The following is a 24,208-nucleotide window of genomic DNA, read 5'->3' as shown; positions in this document are numbered from 1 at the left end:
TTCTTTTTCTATTGACCTCCTAAAAATAAAGTTGTGACCTGAGCTAACAAACACGGATTTTAATAATGCACCTTACAACCAGTAGCAAAACTGTGTTATTTTCATGTCACATACTCAGAAGTCAGTAATGTCCCCCTGTCTGGGTACTCCAAGATATGAACTTTTTGCAAAAAAACCTGCAAATTGTTAAAGAAAGATATGTCTAGAGCTTTCTCATTCTGTTTTACACTTCTTGAAGTTATCAGTGTGTTGTTCCATCATGTTGTGTAGCATGATGTAAGAGTTATGTGCTCACTGTGCAGATGGTGAATCTGAAGAGATGGAGGGAGTTCTCTCTAATAGGTGGCTGGGCTTCAGTCATGGATTTTTTAAAGATTTTTTTTTAATGCTTCTCTTTTTGCAAAGGTCGGTCTGTCTGCAGAAAAGTGACATTTCCATGAGAAACACTATCTGGTAGGCATGTACAGAAAAAAACAAAACGCAGACCACACCACATCCTCCTTGTTAGTCCTCTTCAGTACACACACTCAGCTTTGAAGATCTCCAAGTCACATTCCTGGTGACAGGAGTTGCTTCAGAGGAGTTGGGATATTGCTTGGCATGTACTGAAGCATCCCTTAGGGTGAGACCCAAGGGTCTCAGGTGTTGGGCAGAATCCTCAGGTGTTAGGCAGAATGCTACAGAGAGTAAACAGGCAGAGATGAAATGTTTTGACTGACCATTTGATGAAGGTGGGGCTATGAAGTACCAATTCAGCTTTCTGGCTTGCAGACATTTTCTTGCTCTGCTGTCTCAAACGTGTTTGTCTGCCCTGGCCTCCTCCTCCTCCTTGCCTTTGATGGATTTTTCATGAGCTTTGTGCAGAGGGTGACTCATGGACTCATGTCCAAAACATGAGCACAGCTGTTTACTGCTGAGACCTGTGTGTACTTCACAGAAGCGTGTTTTCTCTGTTTCTGTGAATCTGGCAGAGCTTCCTTTTATCCATGGCAATGTTTGCTCAGAAGATGGAAGGTTATTTTGAGAAAGCAATCGGGGGACATAACCTTTTCCCCCCTTATTATCAGAGGTTTATGCAACATGACTTTGAGAGTCTTTATCACAGTTTTCTGCATTTAATCCACTTAGGTTGGAAGGAAGCAACCAGGAGAGGGGCAGGTGCTGCACAGTATGCCAGGGATACTAGTGAAACCTGAGATTGTCCCCAGAGCAGGATGTCTCCCAGTGCTTCATCTCCCTTCAAAATAATGCAGATTTGAGTACAGGGCAACGGGCAGCGCTGCAGGGAGTGGAGGTGATGTGCTGGCTGTTCCTTGGATTTGGGAGAGGAGGTATGGCAGGGTAGGGTGCCCAAGGTAGGTACTCTTAGGACCTATTTGTTCATCTGGGGTTTAGCCCCTGGTTCTGGTGTGTGTATGTGTGATGAAATGGTGGCTCTGGAAAATGCCAGCACATTTCCTGTAATCCTCAAGATCCTGTGCTTTGCACGTGCAATGCTGTGCCTTATGGAAAAGCTGTTGATGCCACAGCCCCTAAGCTGTGGTCCACGGACCTTGGTGGTCACTGGCCTCATTATTGTTGAGGGAATCCTGGTTTTGAATCCTAATAACAAACAGGTGAATATTCCCCTGTGTTCTGATTCTCACCTGCCCTTCAGCAGGGTGGCTCAGCAAGGCAGCCTGATGCCTTGAGAAGGCTGACCTAGAACAGAGACTAGGCAGAGGTAAAGAATAAAGCAGGGATTTATTAAAAAGGCTTCCATGGATCCACCCTGGGACGCACAAGAGCCCAGCCAGGGCTACACCCAAGATGAACCAGAATGGTCACAAAATGGATGACCGGTCACGAGGTCTCTCACTTTTATAAGTTTTGGTCCATTTGCATATTGGAGTTAATTATCCAGTTATAGCTTTAGGTAATGAAGTCCCAGCCTTCCTATTTTTCTCTCTTGAGTCCATGTTGTTTATGCTCTTGGGCCTGAAATTTGGATCATTTGTCCTTGGTCCCCAACTGGAGAAGGAATTTTTTCGTCTCCCTGCTCTGTGAAGAGATCTCACCATCTCTAATATGAAGCTCAGAACTACACACTAAAACAGCACAGAATCTGAAAAATATGAAAGCTAAAACCTGAAGCATCAAGCCTGGCAGGGCTCCTGACCATTTCATAGGGGCTTCTGGTGAGAGCTACCCAGCAAAACTGCTCCATATCTACTGCCTGCTGCTGCCCACAGAGGGATATACTTAGGAGCACCTTCCTGTGGGTCTGTTAGTCCAGGGACCAAATGCTGTCCCCAACCACGTGCCTGGGAACAGTGTGAGAGCAGCAGCAGAAGCTGACAGGCTGTGCTTTGCGCTGGCCCAGACGGCCAGTCTCGGGAGCCGTGCTTATAAAGCACTTCCTAATGAAGGGAAAAGAAGCCAGAGAGTTATTTTCTAAGAATAAAAATCCCTTTATGGTTTTTTGAAAACTACTTTACACTTTGCACAAATGATCGCCTAGCATCTGGCAGGCTGGGTTTTTGCCATGTGTGGCAGAGGATACAGTTTGTGTAGTTGCAAGCAATCAACTCAAAAAGCTTTTGTGTGGTCCTGGAGCCCAGGAACTTGTTAATTTTGAGCAGTCGTTTTCTGCATTTAGCCCATTAGAGACTCTATTTTTGGTGACCTAGTTTGAGCTCTTTAAAAAATAATCAAGCAGCATTTTTCAGATCTGATTTGTAATGGGACTGTGAATTGGTTTTGCAACTTGAAGTGAAAGTTAGGGGAGGGGGTAGAACTTTTATCTGCCTGATCCTTCAGAGCCAACATTTGCAATTGATTTTAGAGGGCCTCTAGGAAGGTTAATGTGACAAAGACTGTGCCTTGGCTTCACCACTTCAAGGGTTATTGTTTGACTTGCCGCTGGGAAAATCATAAAGTAGCCAGGTTTAAATAATACTTTCTGTGCAATAACCTCCAGGAGTGCTAGCAAGTATTGCTGGGCATCATCCAAACACTGTCAGAGCCTGTGGATTTGCCTGCTCCCCAGCGTGTGTGATGGGGTTTGGATTGGAGAGGAGCAATGGGAGCACATGCCAGAATGTCTAGCCGTGGGTTACGGGCTGACTGCCGTGGCAGAGCTGGGGTCAGGGCTCACACACAGCGATCCTGTTTCCGTGCTCTGGCTCAGCTCTGGGAATTAGTGCCATGCAGGAGAACTGCTGGCCTCTGCCTGCCTGTGACTGCAGGGCGTCCCTAGGCAGGACAGACTTCCCGTTCCTGTGAGAGGAGAGGGATGCTCACAGCTGAGAGCAGCCCTGGCCAGGCACAGCATTTTCAGGTGCGCACTTGGGACCATTCCAGTGAAACTAAAGCAAAGAAAAAGACCTACAAATAAAATCCTGGTTTCTGGCTTTATGTATGAATTGGTTTTTGAATTTTCTGGTCATTCAAGATTATGTTCCCAAATACCAGGTTACCTGGAGTGGCATTGCAGTGGAAACATACTTTTTTTAACTTGTTTGTCCTTCAGTTTCTCTGGATATCCCTTTTCTCATTGTGCCAGGAAGCTGCTTGGGGAGCAGACCCCAATTTTGGGCTCCCTTCTGAGGGAGAGCAGCCTGGTGAAGCTGGTATTGCAAACACAGGCACAGTGTGATCCTCTGAATCCCCATGAAGAGTCTCTGTAATATTTCTAAGGATCTGCAAATTAGGGATTGAATCTGCCAGCTCTGAAGGAAGGGAGAAGACAGCTCCCCCTCTCTAAGGGGCACAGCAGTCCCTGGTGTGGAAAGGTTTGCAGGTTGTTGAGCTGCCTACAGGACAAATGTGCAGGCAATCACGCGTGGTGCATGTGTGCACCTCCTGGCCATTGTCCTCAGAAAATCCTTCACTGGGGCACATGGGATGGGAGGGATAGAGCTGAAACATGAAGAATTACACCAAAGGTTTGGAGCAGCTGTGAAACTCATGCTTGGGCCAGCTGAACCTCCCTGTTACTGAGGTTAGAACTGGTCCTTCGTCCCTCTTGATCTCTGCTCAAGGCTAGGCTGTGTAGGGCAGAGTACAAGTCTGGTTTAAATTGGAGTTTCTTCCTGTTGAATGCTTTGTGCCTCTCTCTTCTCAGCATTAATATTTTTCCAGGGGCCACAAATTGTCAAAGATGAGAATATAATTCAGTTGACATCGGTTTGTAATTAAAAATCTTTGGCCTATTAGAAATATGAGAATCTTATATTTAATTTATATTTGATTTTTTCTTAAAATAAGAAAATCAGTAATTTACCAGTTTCCATGGCCATTTTCCTGTTTCTGTAGCTCAAAAGTATCTTGATCCAACAAACAAGATGTGGCAAATGTTCTAAATAGTGTTCAATTTTATTTTTTTTTACTGAAAAAATATGTAAATGCCAGAGAAATTATACTTTGAAAAGTGGCTACTGCAAATGAACAGCATTTCACATGGATCTTACTTTGCATTTTTAATGCCCATAATGGGTGTCCCAAATTACATGATTTGCATTATAAACCAGAACAGCTCCTGTGTCGCTGCTGCTGTCCAACAGTTGAATAACAAGGCTTTTCTTTCCAAACTGTATAAATACATATTTACCCAAATGATGCAATTTAGGGCTCTGTTATTTACGTTTTTCTGGTCGGTCAATCACGCTGACATCTTTAATTGCCAATGCTTTTTAAATGCCTCTGAGTGAGTCTGGCATTTGAGGAATGGAAGTTCCAGGCATAGGCTGGGAGTGATCATTTTGTTATTACACTGACATTTTGGCTCTTGAGTTGGTGCCTTCTCTTTCTCTGCCTTTGTCTTATGGGAAATGTTGGGTTATTGTGTTGTTCCACGTTCAGCAGTGAAGGTTTTCCCTTTCCCCTCAGGGCCCATGGCACTAAGGGAAGGGTTGGGGACGTGCTGGCTCCTTGGGCCACTCCTGTCCCAGGCTTTATTCTGCAGGTGAGCTGGCCCCTGTATCATCAGAAACCCGGGATGCAGTGTCCAGCCACTTAAGGAAAGAACACCTTTGGTGTCTTGGTCCTCCTTGTCCTGCCTTGTTTCTCCAGGCTCCTGCTGTGTGAAGCCTCTGGAGAAAGAGTTGTATGATCTCCATTATGTAATCCTGCCATCATCAACGCTACTGATTGTTCAAAGTCCTAGCTTGGCTCATCTACACCTGCCTTCAGTAGTTTTTTGGGATTGCTGATCCTCTTTGTCCAAGGAGATTTGATGTAATTCAATTCCTGCATCATTAGTGTGGTGTCCCCAGTGCTTGAATTTCACTCCAAGCTGGTGATCAGAATCATAAATGAGTGAACTCCTTCGTGTCAGCTCGAGCCAGCACGTGTTGACTTCTGGCTCAGATATGAGGAGGGAGCAGGTAAATGGGTGGATAAACTCACTGTTTCTATAGTGCTGTCTCCCTTACCCCTTCAGCTTCCTGAAGCATCCAAGGGTTCTGTGTACCTGTTACTCAGTGACTTTCCCTGCTGACTGTCATTTTCTGGTTTCAAACAGATTTGTCAGGTTCCAGTGCCAGCATGGTCCAGCAAGGATTGGAAAATAATCACAGCATAGATGGCAGGGACCCAAATTCATTGGTATCTGATGGGATACTTGTGGCCTCCCCACAGAGCTTTACTGGAGTTTATCTTCACCACGCTGTTAGTCTCAAGACCATTTTCCCCAGGAAGCAGCAGGGGAGACCAGCAGCTGTGCTTTTGGTTGTTCATGAACCCTTCTGCTCTCCCCCACCTCTGGATCTTGAGCAGAGCCCTGCAGTCTCCCCGGCTTTTCTTGTCTGTCCCATGCCACCCACAGAAGAGGTTTGTGTTAGTGGGAGAGGGGGGTGATGCCAATGGAACAGTTTAAATAGATTTTGTTTCAATGAAATAAACCCTGGAGAAAGGTAGGAGTTGTGTGTTGTGTCTTAGTACCTCATAAACAGGCGTGATATCTGCTGTTCGAGTCAATGTCATAGCTCTGTCTGCAGCTTGGGAACTAATGTTCACTGACAAATGGGCTTCAGGAGGAGGGGGAAAGGCCAGTGCCACAAATCTAGCCATTGCTGAAACACCCAGGATCTGAGGCTTTTCAGAGAAAAGAAATGTGATTATGATGAATGATGGAGGCAGCAGCACTTTGTGCTGTTCTAATAATACCTAGCCAAGTGAAAAAATGCAATAAATGCCTGTGGTTACCTGGCTGTGCAGGAGCTGTGCTGGTGCCAGCCAGTGTCAAACCCAGCCCTTTGAGCCCGTGGGGGATCAGGGAGGAGAGCTGGTTGATGTGGTGGTGGCTCAGGGGATTATTTCCCATGCAGGAACCACAGACACGGGAGCTGTCACGGCACCCAGCAAACACCATTGCCTCAAGAGGGCTGGTGGAAAGCAGCTGGTTTGTGTCAGTGAGTAGCAGCCTTTCTCCTGCATTCAGAGGTCTCAGTGCTTCCCAAAAGGAAGCTGCTACAATCCTCCTCTGGGTTTTCCAGGAGCTGCCATGCTGAGCCTCGGCAGAGCTGAATGTGGTGGGAAGGGAGTTGTCGTGGCTCTGGCAGTGGGAAGTGGGGGCTGTGCTGGACAGCGTCTCACCTGGGGATTGCCAGGGTAGCTGCCAGCTTCAGGGGATGCTCACCAGTGACACGGCACAGGATCAAAGGTTTTCCACCACCTTTCTGTTGCACTTGCCTGCATTATGGAAACAGGCAGATTCTTGGCTCACTCCCTGAAACCACCAGGGTTTTTTTTTTTTTCACAAAGAGAAGCAATGTCCTGCTTTTAATCAACATTTTCCTGGCATCCTGTTTCTTGTACTGACCTCAGTGCAGCAGTGCAGAATGGAGGCATCTCTCTCCCTGGCTCTCATTTGCTACTTCCATATTACATGGGCCTGACCTCCTTCCCTCGTGTCCCAGTCCCTGAACCGTGTTTGGCACCTTGCAGCAATTCCAGACCTCTGGTAAAAGGCTGTGCACTGCATTTCATGCATATGTGGAAGGCTGTGTCCTTCTGGAGTGAGTAATTAAATCCAGGGCTGCCAAAGGTGAACCACACCGTGGAGTCACCATGAGTCACGTTGCTGTTCACAGGGCTGTCTGTGGTGTCCCATCCTTTGTCCCCAGACTGTGCCCATGGCATGGTGGGTGATCAGGAGCTTATCTGCTGAGCAAAATGCACAAGTACAAAGGAGCAGAGCTGCAAGCTGCATCAGTAGCAACACATGTGCACCTCTAAGATGAGGAGAGGGTGGGAATAGCAGCAGTGGGATTCTGACAAATCAGGAATTGAAGATACATAACATAAACAGCTCATTTGCCAGATGAAAACCCAGCAGGATGATGATAAAGTGCACAATGTTTATTGATATCTGAATGACTATTTGTATTAAAAAAAAAATGCATTTTAGAACTTAGCATAAACTCAGTTATTTGATTCTAGCACAGCTTACTATTTATTAGGAAATATATGGGGGTTTTATAGCCATTGTTCACCTTAGGGAGAAAATAAAAAAAAAAGAGAGATACATTTTATTTTAATAGTACTGACTTCCTAATCTAAGCACTCTTAGCAGCTTGGCTGAAGAGTGCAAAGAAATGGTGGATATTTCCATTTATCCTTTGTTATGGAACACTATCACCTCTCTCTATCTCCATCAGCAGAGCTAGGTAATAATTTACTGCAGCGGACGCTGAGGGATATCGGCTCCAAGCCGCTCCAGTCCAGGTAGTTTGTCATCATGAGCTTTCAAGAAGTTAAATTAAGTTGATTAAGGGAGAAGATCTGTCATGTCAGCATTTTTGCCCACCTAGAAGGCAGCAGTTCTTCCCTCCCTCCTTATTCCAGCCTGTCTTCCTTGTACTGAGTTTCCTTGTGTATGGAAGTAGCTTTGAAGAGCTGCTTTCTTAGCTGTGTCTCAGAAATAGCAAATGTTATATATATGGAAATGTAAATGATGCTGATTAGCCAAGTGTTGTGGTTTGAGGCAAAAAGTTCAATGAGAACATGAAGAGCAGGAAGGGTATTTGGCCACTGTGCATGATCAGCCCTTCAGCAGCTGCCAGAGAGATTCAAACTAAAGCTTGGGAAAGCAGGGCCTAGGGAAGGCAGCCAGTAGCTGTAAAGGGTGAACGCACATGCCTGGTGTAACACTGTCTTTCTGGAGATATTAACATCTTGACCCATAGCAAAATTTCATCATCCATCCTTGACCTGCTTCAGGAGCCTGTTTGGTGGTGACCCAGCACAATGTTTGGTGCTGTGGCTCAGAGTTCAGACCCCTCAGTGGCTGCCTCAGCTGAAGTCCTCAGGCTGTAGCTGACTTTCACGTGGCTCTTCATCCTCCTGCCTGCACCAAGGCTGAGCCTCGGCCAGGGATGATGGACATCATGGGGGAGGACATGGCTACAGCAGTGATAAGTACAGCAAAGCCTCTGGTGACATCAAAGGGAGTTCCTGGTGTTATCCCCGCCCTTCAGGAGCTCTCCAGATAAGTCCTGAGCTTGTTTTCTTCTCTGAAAGGAAAATATTTCCTTCTTCTTGGCCTGTCGCGTAACTGCTAATATTGAAATAAACATTCAGTGTTGTTGGTACAGCTGAAATTAATCCCAGCACAACTTCCCTAGAAGGAAAATACCTGTTGTGAGCAGCCCTGGAAGAAGGCAAGTATTTTTGTCTGTCCTCCTGCTCTGCAGCCCTCCTGTCTGTGGGCACACACACATTTAGTCCCATCAGCAGCTCTATGCAGTCCCATTCCTTGAGTGTCCTGCAGTGCAGGAAGGGATGGCTTGCTGGCAAAGATACTTCCAGTTCCATGATAGGATACAGCTTGAAGATAATTAATAAAAACTATTGGGAGTTCCTGTGAAACAGCCTGTGATTAAACATTATATATTTTTCGTGCAACAATTAGATGAATTTGGCCTCAGGTATCTCCCCTGACTTCATGGCCACTGGTGAGCAATACTGAAATTGTCGGAGTTCTGTCTGTTTTAATGGATTCTCTTTTAGTTATGAATCTCATCAAGAACAGCCAAAGCAAGGGGCACTTTAATTTAATTTATTTGTAAGCGTCCTGTGAGTTAACTTTCACTACAACAGAAGAGGAAAATGCAGTTTGCCTTGTTACTGGAAACACCACCATGTGAAGAGACATGAGGATGAGCCTCCAGTGCCTTCCAAATCCTTGTCTCACGCTTGTGTCTCCAGTCTCATACTTGCAGGGAGAGCGGCCAAGGCCATGATAGTGAAATTTCTCAAGCTAACTTTATCCCTTAGAGGCAAAGCTGGGTCGAAAGGCAGTTCTTTGTTCCCTGGAGTCTGCTGTGAACCCAGCTGTTGGGATTTTTGGGGTTCCATGTAGCCATTGTCCCATTCTGACTGATATTCTGGCAAGGGGAAGCACTGGAGTGCCAGGGCTGTAGTGGTCTCTTCAGACAGAGGAGTGCCTTCTGATAGTTAGGTGCTGGTGAGACACACTAACTTTGGCTCAGTGCAAGCCCAGTGTGATCTGCTGGCAAGGAAAGCATGCATAGGCCAGTGAAGCTTGCCTGGAAATGGCAGGCTTGCTGGGATGTGCAGATCTTACCACTGGCTCTGTTTTAATGAGTAATTTGAAAGCAATGCATGTATAGAGCATCAACATTCAGCTCTTTTCACTAAGCTCTTAGCATTGTCTTGCAAAGATCGCTGCTGTTTCTCTGCAACTACTGATAATTTGTGTTTTCTTGTTGACTTTTCGACTTCATTTCAGTTAAAGAATTCCATTACACAGGGTAGGGGCACTGTGTGACACAGACCTTTCCCTTTTCTGGAAAGCGTACAGCCTAAATGCACAAGAGAGGGCAAGAAGGCTGGCAGTTTTCTGAAGGCAAAAGAAAATTTCCTAAATCCTCTCTTGGGGACCAGCAAAGCAGAGAGATGAACTAATGGGCTGGTGGAAGGGGAACAGAGTCTCTAAAGGAGGAGGAAAGAGAAGAGCTGAGCTTGGCTTGTTTTGTGTAGAGAACAAAAGCTTAAATGGTCTACTAATTGCTGCCAATACCTGGGAGTAGTTGGAGCTAAAGGATAGTGGCAGCACACACGCACATGCCAAGTAAAATAAGCCCCCTTGGCTTTTGAGGAGGCTTGGGCAGGTGACAGTTCCCTTCTTTCTCAGGCTCTGGTTCAACAGAAGCCAAAGCCCAAAGCTCTTGCAGTGTCAGGTGTTTAACATTCACACCACCAAATGTAATTAAGCTCTGCGAGGGCTGCACCCTGGGTAGAATTTATCTCTTGGTTTGTAATGCTTTAATTTAGTATCAAATATTCATGGACTGGCAGGGTCAAGTGAGGATAGAAAAGTACTGTAACAGGCATAGGCAAAGTAGGATGCGAAAGAATTCAGCTTAAAGGTTAGTCATCCATGGAAACCAATAGGAAAAATACTGTAAATAACTTCCTGCATCTGTGAGTCTCAGAGCCAAACATGAGCCACTCCTGCCCCTACCCATGGAACTGCCAGAGCACGGGGAGTGCCGGCTCACACACAGAATTCAAAGCAGAATGATACAGTTACATATCCAAACTCTTCCAAACACTGACGCACGTTTGGTGCGCTCTGCACTGAACAAGTCTTCTGCATCTCATGGGTTTAAGGGACAGAAAAGGGACAGATCTCATGGGTTTCAGGTTTGAGACATCTTGTAAATATCTATGAAGGGTTTTTGTGAGACCAAATGATTTTTTTGGGAATAACCTGCCTGTTTAAGGACATGGTTCAAAGCCTGTAAAATTATGCTGATTGACTTCAAAGGATCAGGATCGACACTGTCCAATTTAATATTCACAAAACTAATTTATTCAACAAATGAAATTACTGAATTGAGAAAAACGAATGGATTTGTTCATTCAGGAAGACGCTTGTGGGGCCTGAAAGGTGTGTTTGGTGTATCTGTAGGGAGTTCTCAGGTTGGGCAGACTGGGTTGGGAGGAAGGGCAAACACCTTAACCTGTGGGACCATGCAGGAAAATCAGAGCAGCTGGGAATAAATAATGAGCTGGTCAAAGTCCAAGTGCCTTCTTTTGTCTGGCACCAGGTGAGAAAAGAGGGAGGAGAAAAATAATTGGGTGAGCAGGCCATGAAGCCATGTGGAAAGAGGAGCTGCACCATCTGGAAGTGTGTGGGACTTTAGGAAGTGTGTGAACACAGGGAGCTGATGCTGAGTACAGACTGGATGCTCCATCTCCAGCAGTAACACACCCATGGCCTGCTATCTTCTGTTTTCCCAGTTGCCTCTCAAAAGCACTGGTAGCTACAAGTAGGAGAGAATTGGGTAAAAAAGAAAAGTAATTTCGAGTCAGAAATGCCTGCAACTTAAACCTGGTGCTGGAGCTGCCAATTGAGCTTTCAAGCCAGGCAGGGTGCTGGGAGAATGAGAACTGAGAAAAACCTGTCACTTGAGCCAGGATTTCCCCCTTATCTCACAGCAGCATGCAGTGAGGAAACTACCTAAGGACTGCATTTTTAGACACCCAAAAAGACAAGAAATTCTGTAGGAATACAACACACAAACACACTTTTAAAAAACATATGTGTATCTGTAAATATGTAAAAAGCCATACATAGCTAAACTCACACTCCTATGTTGTGCAGAAGTTCTGATATTTCTGAAAACTCCACAGGTGCAAAACCTAATTCTGCAAAATCCTCAGGCACCTTTTAGAGTTAAATTAATACTGATGTAATTAAAATGGTAATACTATTTGTTAAAAAGAGGAGTATTTAAATAATTCATTTTCCTATTGGTTCTGTGGAGTGTGCTTAGGTTTAGCAATTATATGCTAACTAAAAACAGCCTCTCCTGTAATGATTTCATGATAATCTGACCTTTGATGGTCCTGGCTCACAGCAGCTGGCACTTTCTGCAGAGTTTACAGACTGTAAAGTAATTAATATCAATGAAATACCACTGCTGGCCCTTTGATGTGTTTGGGTCCCTGAACACTCCCTTTCCTTGAGCATTTTTTTTCCCTGATGTCCCTGCTTCTTGGGAGTCTGGCCACTGGACTGCTCCTGATGAGGGGCACATCCCAGCTGAGGGTGCACTGGTGAGCACCCTCTCTTTTGGGGTTCAGAAGACATAATTGACAATATGCCAGGCTTAATTTGATTTCATATTAAGCACAATAATAGCTCTTGAAAAGCTGTCTTTCAGGGAAAGGTAATAAGGGCATTAATGAAAACAGGTGAGGAGAGATGCCCTGGTTTTAGCTTCCTGCATTATTTCATTACTGTCAGTCAGCACAGAACTCCCTTGAGATTATTCCTGCGTAGTTAATAACATTGTTTCTGTGATGGCTTTAATGACTGAGCCTTTCTTCCATCCTTAGCTGTGACAATAACCACTCTGCTTTTTTTTTTCCTTCAGCAAGCTATTGTGTGGGGTTCAGCACATTAAGGAACATTTTTAACTATAGAGGTTTCCTCTAATTAAGTTATTGGCAAAAGATTGCTTGTCCAGTCATTTACTGGTGATGACTACTGAAAGAAATTATATCTTGTACAGAGTATTACACTTTTCCTGCCATGCTTCCCCTAAAAAAAGAACAAAATGATATAAAAATAAGCAGTAAGATTGCAAACTCAGGCAGTCTGAAATTAGATAGTGCCAGCATGATGGGTGTCTGGATCTGTCCTTCCCCACTCCTGATCATGAGCTTTCCCTCTTTCTTCTCTTACCTCTTGCCCTGTACCCCATTTTTTCCTTTAATTAAATCACCTTTTCTCCAAAAGTCTTAATTTTTAACCTTTTTAGATGTTTCATCTCAAGGCCAAGTGTCTTTTTCTGCACTTGTGTCTCAAAAAGAGAGAAATAATTTTCTCCACAACTTTTCCAACACCCTCCTCCACAAACTCACATGTAATTCAGGAAAGGTGTTTGCACACCTTGAGGGAGCCACTGTTTGTTCACTGGTGCAATAACTGCATGTAGTAATAATGGCACATTTAAGATGTCTGGTCATTTGGACATGATTTAAATGTTCCTGTTTCCTATAAGATTGTGCATCCAGCTTGGTTCACACACCACACAGAAAATGCAATGAGTGGGAGAAGTTTTTTGTGCGTCCCCTTGAAGAAAAGTAGTGGAATTAATGCAGAGGAAAATCTTATTTTAGGGCTAGTGCAGTCACTGCAGATTAATGATGGTTCCCCTGGTTGGTGGCACCCTGCATAACCTCAAAAAGTGGAGTTTACACTTCTTTCTTAAAGTAAACCTCTGCATTTGAAAATCAGATAATTTACTAATTGCTCACATCTTATAAATTATGGATCTTACCTTGAAGGAGATTTTAACAATCTATTAAAGCCTGAGTAACAGAGTTATTCTCCAGCTTCCAGATAAACAAAACAAAAACACAGCTTTAAAAACAAGAAGCCTCTTCACTTTTTATCTAAATGGAAATAAAGCCAGCCAGCCAAATCAAAAGCCAGCTATTAATGAATCTCTTCAGGGTTTCTATTCTTGAAAAGATTAGGGTTTAAAAGGCTGAAATAGTTTCAATAGGTAGGTGTGATGTTGAGCTCAGACGTTGTATTTATATATGCTCAGCTAGAAATAAGAGTTGCTGAAATCCAATATCTGGATGAAGATTCTCCTCTCCACTGAAACCAGACAAACAGTTAAGAACTCCAATACTCACTAATTTCAGTGTGCAAAAATGTCCTAGAGCGCCAATAAAATCGGTTCCTCCCAGGAAATGCTTTTAAAATACTCATTAAAAAGTGGATGTTGCACATATGAAACAAACTGAAACTGGGTTTTTAGGAAACTTATTTTCTTGGAAAAGGGAAGCAAAGCTCTCCAAAAATAAGCAAACTGCTTTTCCAGGATTGGACAGCCAGCTATTTCCTTCTTGCAAAATCGCAGACTGAGAATGTTGAGCTGAAATTTGGCGAGGTTAACACATTTTCACTATGTGTAGTCAGTTCCTGTGTCCAGAAATAGAAACAGCCTTTTGCTTGCAGGAGTGGTGGGGCACCTTCACCTGCAGTTTAAATAGAAAAAATAGAAAAGTCCTGTTGTTCAGCTCCACCTCTGTACCAGATCTCTGGGATGTTTAATTCATTCTGCATTATTCCAAAGAGTAGGAATTGGAACAGCCAAGAGCTCCTTTTGCTTCCACTGAAGAAATGTTAATAAATGCATTTAATTTACTTGTCTAACTATAGATTTTCCTGTAATTCATACCAACTAGCCTGGCTGTGTAGTAGAAAAAAAGCAATCGCAATATCTGATGTACAAAGCCTGTCACTCACCATATATCAAATGAACAAATAAAGGTCCCTTGTTCCATTAAATGACCACAAAACATTCCTGGGATCGTCACAGGCACCTTGCTTACCATGGAGTGCAATTCTGGACATCCTGTTAGAGCTTGCACTGCATTTGTCACGAGTACTCTTCCATCTGACTTCTGATCAGCCGCTTGACCTCTCAAACCCATCGTAGGGAAGGCATCCTTCTTCACCTCTGCCTTTTGTTCCGTTCCGTGCGTTCCGTTCCTCTTCAGCCGTGGGCTGCCTCAAGTTGTAAGCTGGAGAAGCTGGGAGTGCTTGTGAGCTGTGAGAGACTGAGAATCCATCCTTCTCCTCCCTTTCTTCCATTTTCTCCCCTTGGGAAGACTTGGGAAGGGATAGATGAGCTCCCTGTGGTGCTCCAAGCAGTCTCATGAGCCAGAGCACCAAGTAAGCAGCCTGCTAAGACTAGTTCAGCTTAGGCATGAGCAAAAACGTGAGGGGACAGTGAGGAATTTAATGCTCTTTTCTTTTTGGTACGGGATGCCTTGTTCTGCCAAAATAAACACACCGCCTTGGTTCAGCCCACTGCCATCTCAGGATGCCTGAGGCAGTGCAGGCAGTGTAAATGTGACCGTGCAGTTTTGACAACCCAGCCCTCACGTGGGCTTTTTCAGTGAAAGTGTCCCGAGACCCTTGGATGCGCTCGGCTTCTCATGGGCTGTGGCTTTCAGAAGGAAATTGATAAAAAAGGATGTTTTTGCACATGGTTATTACTTTCCTAAAATCCTTCCAGAGTGTTGATATTATTTAGTTTATGAAGTGGCAGTTTGTGCAATTTTACGTTGCCCGGAAAGAAACTGTGATTTACTCGATTTGAAGCTCCCAAAAGCAGAGAAAGCAAAAGGCATCAATCTGTGCTGTTGGAAATCCTGTAACTGGGCAGCTATAAGCTGATGTGCTTTGAGTGTCTGCAAAATGCAGCATCTACTGAACGGCCTGAGTGGTAAAGCATTTTGTAACAGCATAATGCTCTCATTGTAGTCGCTTCAATCTCATTTAGGACTAAGCTTTCCCTTGGGAGATGATACAATAAACTCTCCTGGAAACCACGCTGCAAATACGTTGAAGCCAATCAGGGAATGCAGTGTAATGTCAAAAGTCTTACTGGCTGGGTATGCATGCCTGTTGCACAGCGTTCCTCACGACAGACAGATGTTAGCTGTGAGGATGGGCTTGTTGCAGAGTGCAGGCTTTGTCTAGGTCATAACGTGGCTCAACACAAACAGTTTAGGATTTATTGTGTGCTCTCAGCCAGCCTGGGCACCTCAAAGTTCTCAGCAGACACTTCTAGGACACTTCTAAGCAGATACACAAACAGAGGAATTATGTTTTAGACTGGAAACATTGCGAAGACTCTCAGATACTGATGTAACCCTGCTCAGTTTCTCTGTTCAGAGGATATTTGCAGCTGAAAAGTGGGCAGAGACACATGGGGCAAGCTGACACCTGAGCTTCAGTTGAAGAGGTATTAGGCAAGCAGAATATCTGGGTACATCATTAGAAAGTGTATTTCAAAATTTGAAGGCAAACGGGTTGGGGTTTTTGGTCCTGCTATTTGCCTATTTCTAGTTAATATTCCCATTCCCATAATATTTTATTATTATATGGTTGTTCAAGTCCCAAATTGTTTTCTCATCATTACTTTAAAAATGAGTCAAGATACATATTTCTAAGGCTCCCCAGGTTTTTACCCCTCATCTTTCATTCCAAATGGATGGAATGATGGATGGATGGATGCAGGACACTGCTGGACACAGGGACAGCAAACGGATGCAGGATACTGTCCTGCAGTTTAAAGGTTTCTAGAGTGGTATTTGTTTTTCTGCCAAGACCTCCCTAGACCCTAATGTAATGTATAATAGCTCAGACACAGCCAAACTTCCCTCAAACAGCAACAATGTGCTTCCTACATCAAGCTCAGTAAATAAATAACTGCACAGCTTATCCTCCTCTTTTAATGTATGAAAAGTCCCACTCTTGGAATAATGCAATATAAAGACCAGCCATTCAGAAAACAGAGCTTTAGTTCAACAACTCCCCAGGTGGGTTCTGTAAATTATGTAGCAAAATCTGTACAAATTTCCAGTTGCCTTAAGAAAAGATGCATCTGACTGCAGCTGTAGAGTAGAGGGAATAGAGTGCTGTGTTCAGTTCACTGATCTGCTGCTCAGGATGTTTTGTAAGCATATTACCAAAGAAGACCAGATGTCTGTGAGGGAAAGAGTATGAGTTAAAGTTCCTACCACCTGTCATAACTAACCGAATCACACTTCGATCCTGCAGCATGCAGCAGTGCAAGTACAGCTCTTAACAACATTAAATCCAAGCCCTTCCTTTGCTGTTAATGCAAATGGAAAGACTAGCAGAAGATCCTCTTTCTTTATTAACCAATTTGAATAAAAACTGCATCTTTAGTGCTGTGGACAGTAATCTTTCTGCAGCTGCCAAGGCAGCTCTAGTTAGAACACATTTCTTGCTCCTGACCAGGCACTCGAAAAGGTTTTTTTCTACAAGCTGTGCTCTGGTATTGATCAGTGTGCTCAAACTTAAGGGATTTTTACTGAAGCTTGTATAGAGTACCTGGAAAAGCACTGGTGCTCAGGAGGGCTTAACATCACAATTCCTTTCACAAGTGTTGACGTAATTAAGGGATGCAAGACGTGAGCTTGTAGTGGGACAGAATTCCTTACATGCATGCCATGTTAGCTCTGACATAGCCTCTAAATGGGGTGTCCTCTCAGACAGCAGAAATGTCAGTGTGTGCCACATATTTCTCATTTGAGAGAAGCTGGCAAAGGCTGGATCCCTTAAATACCTGAACGGCTTTGAAAATCTCAGCTGCTTGTGTCTTTAGAAATTCATAACCCTCAATGAGCAATGCACGGAACGGCTAATTGAGCTCCATAAATTGCTATTTCCACATTTTGGTTGCTATTTTTTTCTCCCAGAGTTAGAATTGCAAGTGATGTAGCTGCTTAGAGACCACTTTACGGTTATTCAGTAAACATTAATTTTTTAATTGTGACAGTGACAGGTGTGCTGCACTGCATGGGTACAAATGTATGAAAAAAAATATTAATTGATAGTTACCAGCATGCTCACAAACATGCCCAACTGAATATTTGAACTTATTTAAAGTTAGGCAGGTGTTGACTTTGCTGTACTGTGGGTTTTTTTCTTGTGATAAAATTTGTTTTCCCAAAATTTAGCCAGCTAGGTGTTGGGAAGTTCTCACCAGATACAAATGCATAGTTTATAACTGATAAAAAAGTGGAATGGGAGATACTCTGTCCAAGTCCACTTGAGATGTAAAAAGTTCTTTTTTTTTAATGTTTGTGAATTGAACACACTTGTTCTTCAGGTGATCCTCCCCTCCTGCACTTGTGTTTACTGGTGCTTTCAAGTGACATTCAAGTAGATCAAAATGTCCTTAGCTTTTATGGAAAAGGGGAAAAACACCCTCAAAGAGAATTAATTGTCAGTGGTCCCACAGGTGTGAGCTGACCTCTGCGGCAGGATTTTGTTGCTCTAACTCCGTGCTGGGGACCAGTGTCTGATCAGCTGAGGCAGCAGGGACATTACCAGATCACTGGATAAATGTGTCTGCAGCTGAAATAAACCCCACAATAGAGTTCTCTTCGGTGCCTCTGCCACAGCCCAGCCTTCCTGATGGATGTTAAGAAGCCTTGGTAGTGTTTATAAGAAACATAAGCTTCCCTAATCGTTCATTGATCTGTTGTTCTGGGTGGAATGATGAAGCTTTCGCTGTTATTTTGCTCTGCTTCACTCAGATTCAGTTGATTCAAACCAAAGGACAATTTAAGATGGCAGGGCACAATTTTACTCTCATTTACTCCCAGCTGACAGGATAATTCTGGTTTTGCTGTTGGGAGCTTCAAGTGCTTCATCTGTGCTCAGCTAGTATTAGTTGTAATTAAGGGAATGGGCTGTCTAGAGCTCCGTTTTACAGTTCATCACCTGAAAAAGAATCTCCAAAAAGAACCCTTTTGCTTTTGCTGTCATTTTGAATTTCTTCCTCATCCTCTGCAGGGCTGCCCATCTTGGGACGGACCCCTGGGGAGGGCAGAACCTTCACCGGCTCTGTTCTTACCTCAGGGTACCTATTTTTAGGTTTAAAAACAAAAAATAAAGGCTGTTTTATGTAGAGTGTGTTAGGAGACTGGTTTATAGACTGACATGGCTGTTCCTGGGGTGCAGGACACTGCTGGACACAGGGACAGCGAACTGTGGAGTACAGGTGCTCATCTCCTGTCTGAAAATGGAGGCAAAGGGCTTTTTTCCTGGGAAATATATCAGAAGCCTATGGTTTGGTGTGTTTTTAAAGCAGCTCGTGAGGCATTAGGTATGTGAAGTGTAGGCACACAGTGTGTGGTGACTGGGAGTGGGGCTGCAGCCTCGTCCCCAGTGGGTGCAGCTGTGAGAAGCAGGTGAGCAGCACTGACAGCAATGAGCCAGGGAGTGCCCAGGGGCACTGAGCAACCACCAAAGGGAGCAGAGGGCACCCAGGGGCAAGGCATCAACAGGAGGGCTGTGAAAGGCTGGGCTGAAGAACAAGCAGGGCAGATGCTTGCAGCCGCCTGAAGTGTCATGGTGTTACTGTGTATGGGCTGAAGCTTTCTGAAATTATATTATGATACTCTGTGTATTGTGGCTGTCTCAACTGTGACAGTCAAGGATTAATATTTTTCCCCCAGACACTCTTCTGCTGGAAGCTTGTCCTTACCCAGGGACTGATGCTTGATAGTCTCGGTTCCCTTTTTGTTTTTCCTGAGGGACAGACTCATGGGAAATATGTTTTTGCAAGTGCCTGCAAGCCCTAGCAGGAGAATCAGACTGGGAGAGGGCACTCAGCGTTGTGAGCCACTCCACCTTCTTGGGAACACAGATGGAAGCTGGAGCAAAGCAGCTCAAACAGAGCATTAGGATACCTGCCCAGGAAAGTGTCCAGCCTTGAGTTCAAGGGATGAGAGGTTCAAATCATGCCTGACCTTGGCATGAGGTGCAGGGGAGGAGATCTGGCTGCTGGTCCTATCTGGCACGAGGATTGGCGAGTCAGAAGCCAACAGGTATCTTTGCAGTGAGCGGGGCTGGGAGTGAGCTCCAAGTGGGCAGGTGTCCATTTTCAGTCAGAGTCATGTTAAAATTTGCACTGCCTGGCCAAGTGACAGTGTTGGCCCAGAGCAGCCAAAACCTGAGATGCCTTCTGCCTTCCCAGTACATTTTTTCAAGATGGACCAGTCAGAAAACATAAAAACATGATTGTTTCTGCAAACCAGAAACCATCCTGCCAAGCAGGTTCTGCGTTGTTCCACATAATTCATTCCTATTTGAATTTAAACCCAAAATGAAACCCCACCTTAATATTTCAGATTACTAGATTTGGTTGGTCAGGTGGTTGTTTCCTAGGAAATTAAAAAGTCTTTTGGATTTATTTTCATAATTTTGCATTGAAAGCATGAACATGGCAGTGTCTCCAGCAAATAAATGTGTGTTGCAATATGGTGGAAGCCATGGGACTGCAAAGAACCTTCTGGTTTGTCAAAATACTTGCCATGCTTCGTCATTTCAGCTAGTTAAGCCAAACAAAGTGCAGGGCTTCTGAGGCAGTTCACAATTATCAGCAACAGGACTTTGTCATTTTCTCTGGTGGGCTATTGTTTTATTTTGGACTTTTTTGGGCTTTTTTTCTCCCCCAAGTTTGGAATGAAGATTTGCTGCTCTGTGTGTGTGGCATTTCAGCCCTGTGCTGAATTGCAGCCCTTTCAGGTAGAATTGCTGTTTGGCAGTAAGACATGCTCTAAAAATAGAAAATGTGGTTATAAGTGACAACAATTGGCAGGGAGGACCTGTTCAGATGCAATTTTGGAACTGCTTTTAATTTTTTCCACTCAATTCCAAGTTAAACATCTATTTAAATTAATTAGAGCAATCACAGTATTCCTAGAATATCAGTGGAGAAACTGAAACCGTGAGTGTAATTTAAGTATTTCCTGAATTCTGAGGAGATCTAAAAAAGGCTGCTTAAAGAAATTTTTGCATATGATGAAAAGCAAATTTCTGACCTTAGCTAAATTCTGAGCTAAGCTCAAATATCTGAAGGCAAAGAACTATCATGAAAGTGCTCTACAGCTTCTGATTATAGTGGAATCAGTGTCCCAGGGTATAATGCAGCTCTACACTTAATCCTTAGCTGCTGAACCCTACTTCTCAACCTACCTCCACTGACTGGGTTCTCATCAGAGTCCTGTCAGGACAGCCGGCTTTGTTTAGATGCCAAGCAAGTCTGGAAATGGCTTTTTCAGCAGCTTCAGCTGAGTACAAATGCTTGACTTCAGAAGGACAGCTAGTACCTAGATTTTGTGGCCTAGAAATCATTCCTTACTTACACTGCCATACGTATTAATAACCTTGCAGGCTTTTATAAGCCTAATTAAAAGGCTTGTGCGCACTTAAATGTGAAATCATGGCAAAGCGCTGAAGCAGCAAAGCGAGATCCTGTCCTTGGTGCTGCAAATCCATTGCTGCCTTTCCTTATTAATGATACATACACGACAGGTTGAATTCTCTGCCTGCTGTTGCTTGTCAGGTTGTTTTCATTACAGTATCGACTGGAGTCCCCCTCATGTTGGTTGTAGTCTGGGCACGTTACCCTGAGCAGAATTTTTCTCTCAGTGTTTTGTTGAAGGTATTGACTTCGCCAAAGGGAAGGGAGAATGCGTGCAGCCACTTAAGCACACAAGTAGTGGTATCAATTTCCATCCATTAAAATATGCACACGCACACAAACACGCGACTCTCTGTACAGTGGTTGCAGGCACGGGGTGAGGTGAGCTTTGAAAAACAGACTCAAGAGACCCTCTCCAATATGGAGATTCTGTTTCCAGCATCTGGTTAGGAGCATCTTTCAGCCTGTGCCAAGTCCTGCTAGATGGTGGGGTCCTTGTGAGTGTTGAAATGACATTTTTCAAAGGCATTTGTGTATTTCTAAGCCGTTTCTTTCAATTCCTTAGAATCAACTTTATTTTCTAAGGGAGTATATTTCTCTGGGTTTGGGTGTTCTGTATTTTTTTTTTCCTAACAACATCTTAGTTCTGTTAATCTTTTGGACTTTGAGAAAGTTTTTCTAGTTATTGGATTTTGGGGTGTTTTTTCCCTTTCCAGCCTGGGCAATCAATTCCTGAATATGAGCAGGAGGGTTATTGAGCAGTTCATCCAGAGCCAGCAAAGATTTCAGCCAACTCGAAGGTGCAGCAATCATTTTGCTAAAGGTTTGGATTGCAGTTTTGATCCAAGGCCAGGATATATGGGTGCAGATGGTTCCAGCACCGCCAGGTGAAACTTGGAGATGAACCTTTGCGAATGTTCAGTGATCAGTTCCATTTGAAAGTGCACAAAATGGATGTTAGTACAGATGTGTCTTATCTTTGTTTTCTCTTCCAAACCGGCCGCCCTGTCTCCCATCTGTTCCTGTTTGATGGTGAGCTCTTCCAGAGGTGTTTTCCATTCATGGCCCTTCAGACCCACCCTGAAATACACTGTACAACACAAAGTTACTTGCAGACAGACAATCTCATCTGAACTGTGGCATTGCCCAGTGGATTCTATCTGTGTACTGCAGAGGCCTTTGACCTGCTCTCTGCTTTGAGTTGTGCAAAGTCATCCTTTTGTGAATCCTTAATACATTACAGTGAATTTCTGTTTGTTCCAATAAACTGATAAAAATGGCTACCTCTTTACTTTCTACCTTTTAAAAAGCTGCTTCCAGTAAACTCACTAAAATTAGAACAGAAATGTGCATGAAATCATTAAGTGGAATCAGAATTTGTTTTTCAGACAATTTGGTTTCTTTTGTCTCGGGTAGCAGCATCTTGTCCTAAAGCATCCACTGTCTGGGAAATCCAGGGCAATTAAAGATAGGCCGTGTCTGATGCCGATATGTTTGTTTCATTTCTGCCTTTCAGTCTATCCGAGAAGTCACGGGCTATGTGTTGGTGGCTTTGAACCAGTTTGAGTACCTGCCCCTGGAGAACCTGCGCATCGTTCGTGGGACCAAGCTCTACGAGGAGCGATATGCTCTGGCCATATTCCTTAACTACAGGAAGGATGGGAACTTTGGACTCAGGGAACTTGGCTTGAGGAACCTGACAGGTAAGTGAACCTTGGAAATGTAATGGATTAGTTGCAAGGAAAAAAAAATCAGCTTGTTGAGCATTTCCCCAGTGCCATCAGTCACTTGTGTTCTGCAGGAGACTGAGGTACCACAGGAGCCTGGCATTGTGTGTTCATTATTGTTTTGGTTCACAAAAGTACTTCTCTCCATAATGATCCATGAGAGTCACAGCAAGGGCAAATTTGAAACCAAAACAGTCTTTGAAAGAGTGTGTGAACTTTCTTCTGTGTGTTGGTATCATGAGTATGTTGGTGATCTTTGATTATTGCACACAAGTTCCTTCAGGTGCTGGCTATTTTCTGCCAAGTTGCCTTAGCTTTAGTATCCCCTGTGCCTCTGTATCTTTGGTTTATTTAATTTTAGAACTCCCTTTTCTAAGCAAAAATAGTGAAATAAATATAATGAGAAAAGTACTTTTTTTTTTTTTGAGACAAAAATGTATGCAAAGTCCACAGCTTCATGTTTACATGCAAATTCAGGGGTGGATCACGCTGTGGGGTAGATCAACCATTAATTTCCTCCATCTGAGGATCCACACTCAGTGGTTTGGGAGATTAAAACTTGCTAAATATCAATAGACTGTAACTTATTAAAGAGCAGACAGTGGCTCTTCTTAGGGAATTCACTGGAAGTATTTTATTTATACCTGGTTCCTCATCAACTGTGATAATTTCGACCCTAAACTCTGGTCATTTTGATGTGGCCTTGTATCTGTTAGTGGCTGAAAGCTGACTCAGAATCACTGACCTGAGCTGGCTGTGGAGATTGAACCTCAGTATGGAGAGGTGGGAACCTTCTGAACTGTATTTAGGGACCCTTGTCTCTCTGCTTCTTTTGTCTGTCAGTATTCAGAGTAGCACGAGTGCTTACAGCTCCCTGTTCAGTCTCACCAGGCTGTACAGCACGGCTGTTAAAAACAGGAGGGAAAAGAAGGCCTGGAATATTTTACAAAAGAAACCAATTTTGGATGGCTCTGATTAGGCTCTTTCCTCTGGTCATATTTTTGACAATTTTCTTTACTGAGACCATCATGCCAATATCAGAGTGCTTCCCAAATGTCTCTAAATCCCTGCCATTTACTGCTCTTCACTCTGTCACTGTCATAATCCAATTTCTTTCTCTTCTGTTCCCATATTTCTTCCCACCTTTCTAATATTGGGAGTTCATTGTGACTGTCTATGCCGTCACATCATACAGAGCCACAGCATTGGGTGACAACAGCATTATCTCTCTCTTTGTATATGTTTTCTGGTCTTTGAGTCTCAAAATGCCTTGTAAAGACACTAGGCTGGGTAAAACTGAGAGAGGTGAGGTGAGGCCACGGCCAGAAAAGGATGGAAGTCTTTCCTCTTGGGTCTGAGGTGGTTCTGCCAGATGAGAGTTGTATTCCTAGGGCTCGTTTAGCCATGGCTTTGCTGCTCAGTAGGGTAAAAAAAATTATCTTGTAGGCTTCTGCTCCAATTTTCATTTTGAACCAGCTTCCCTGTGCCAGTTGGCAGTTCCTCAGACTCCAGAGATGCCCTCTGGGAGCTGCTGTGACATGACAGACACAGCACCAAAACTGCCCAGCAAGTGGCTTCATTTTCTTTTGAGGTGTCTTAAGAAAACTGGCCTTAGCTCAGCCTGTGAATCTCTCCCAACATGAGATCATCACAGCCACTTCTTCTGATTTAGGTGTTTACAAAGGCCTCTGATGG

At 43.9% G+C, this 24,208-nt stretch overlaps 1 protein-coding gene across 1 annotated transcript in view; it reads left to right on the top strand.

The window, feature by feature from the left end:
• The window catches only part of ERBB4 (erb-b2 receptor tyrosine kinase 4), a 574,039-nt gene that overhangs the window by 282,524 nt on the left and 267,307 nt on the right, over positions 1-24,208 (top strand). The window contains exon 3 of the mRNA XM_038142045.1: positions 22,303-22,489. Within this exon, the coding sequence (XP_037997973.1) occupies positions 22,303-22,489 (187 nt within the window). The remainder of the gene's footprint in view (positions 1-22,302; positions 22,490-24,208) is intronic.

The sequence above is a fragment of the Motacilla alba genome, chromosome 7 (genome assembly GCF_015832195.1).
Source record: "Motacilla alba alba isolate MOTALB_02 chromosome 7, Motacilla_alba_V1.0_pri, whole genome shotgun sequence".
NCBI classification, from domain to species: Eukaryota; Metazoa; Chordata; class Aves; order Passeriformes; family Motacillidae; genus Motacilla; species Motacilla alba.
The sequence above is the reverse complement of the archived record's forward strand: the minus strand, read 5'-3'. Positions and strand labels throughout refer to the sequence as shown.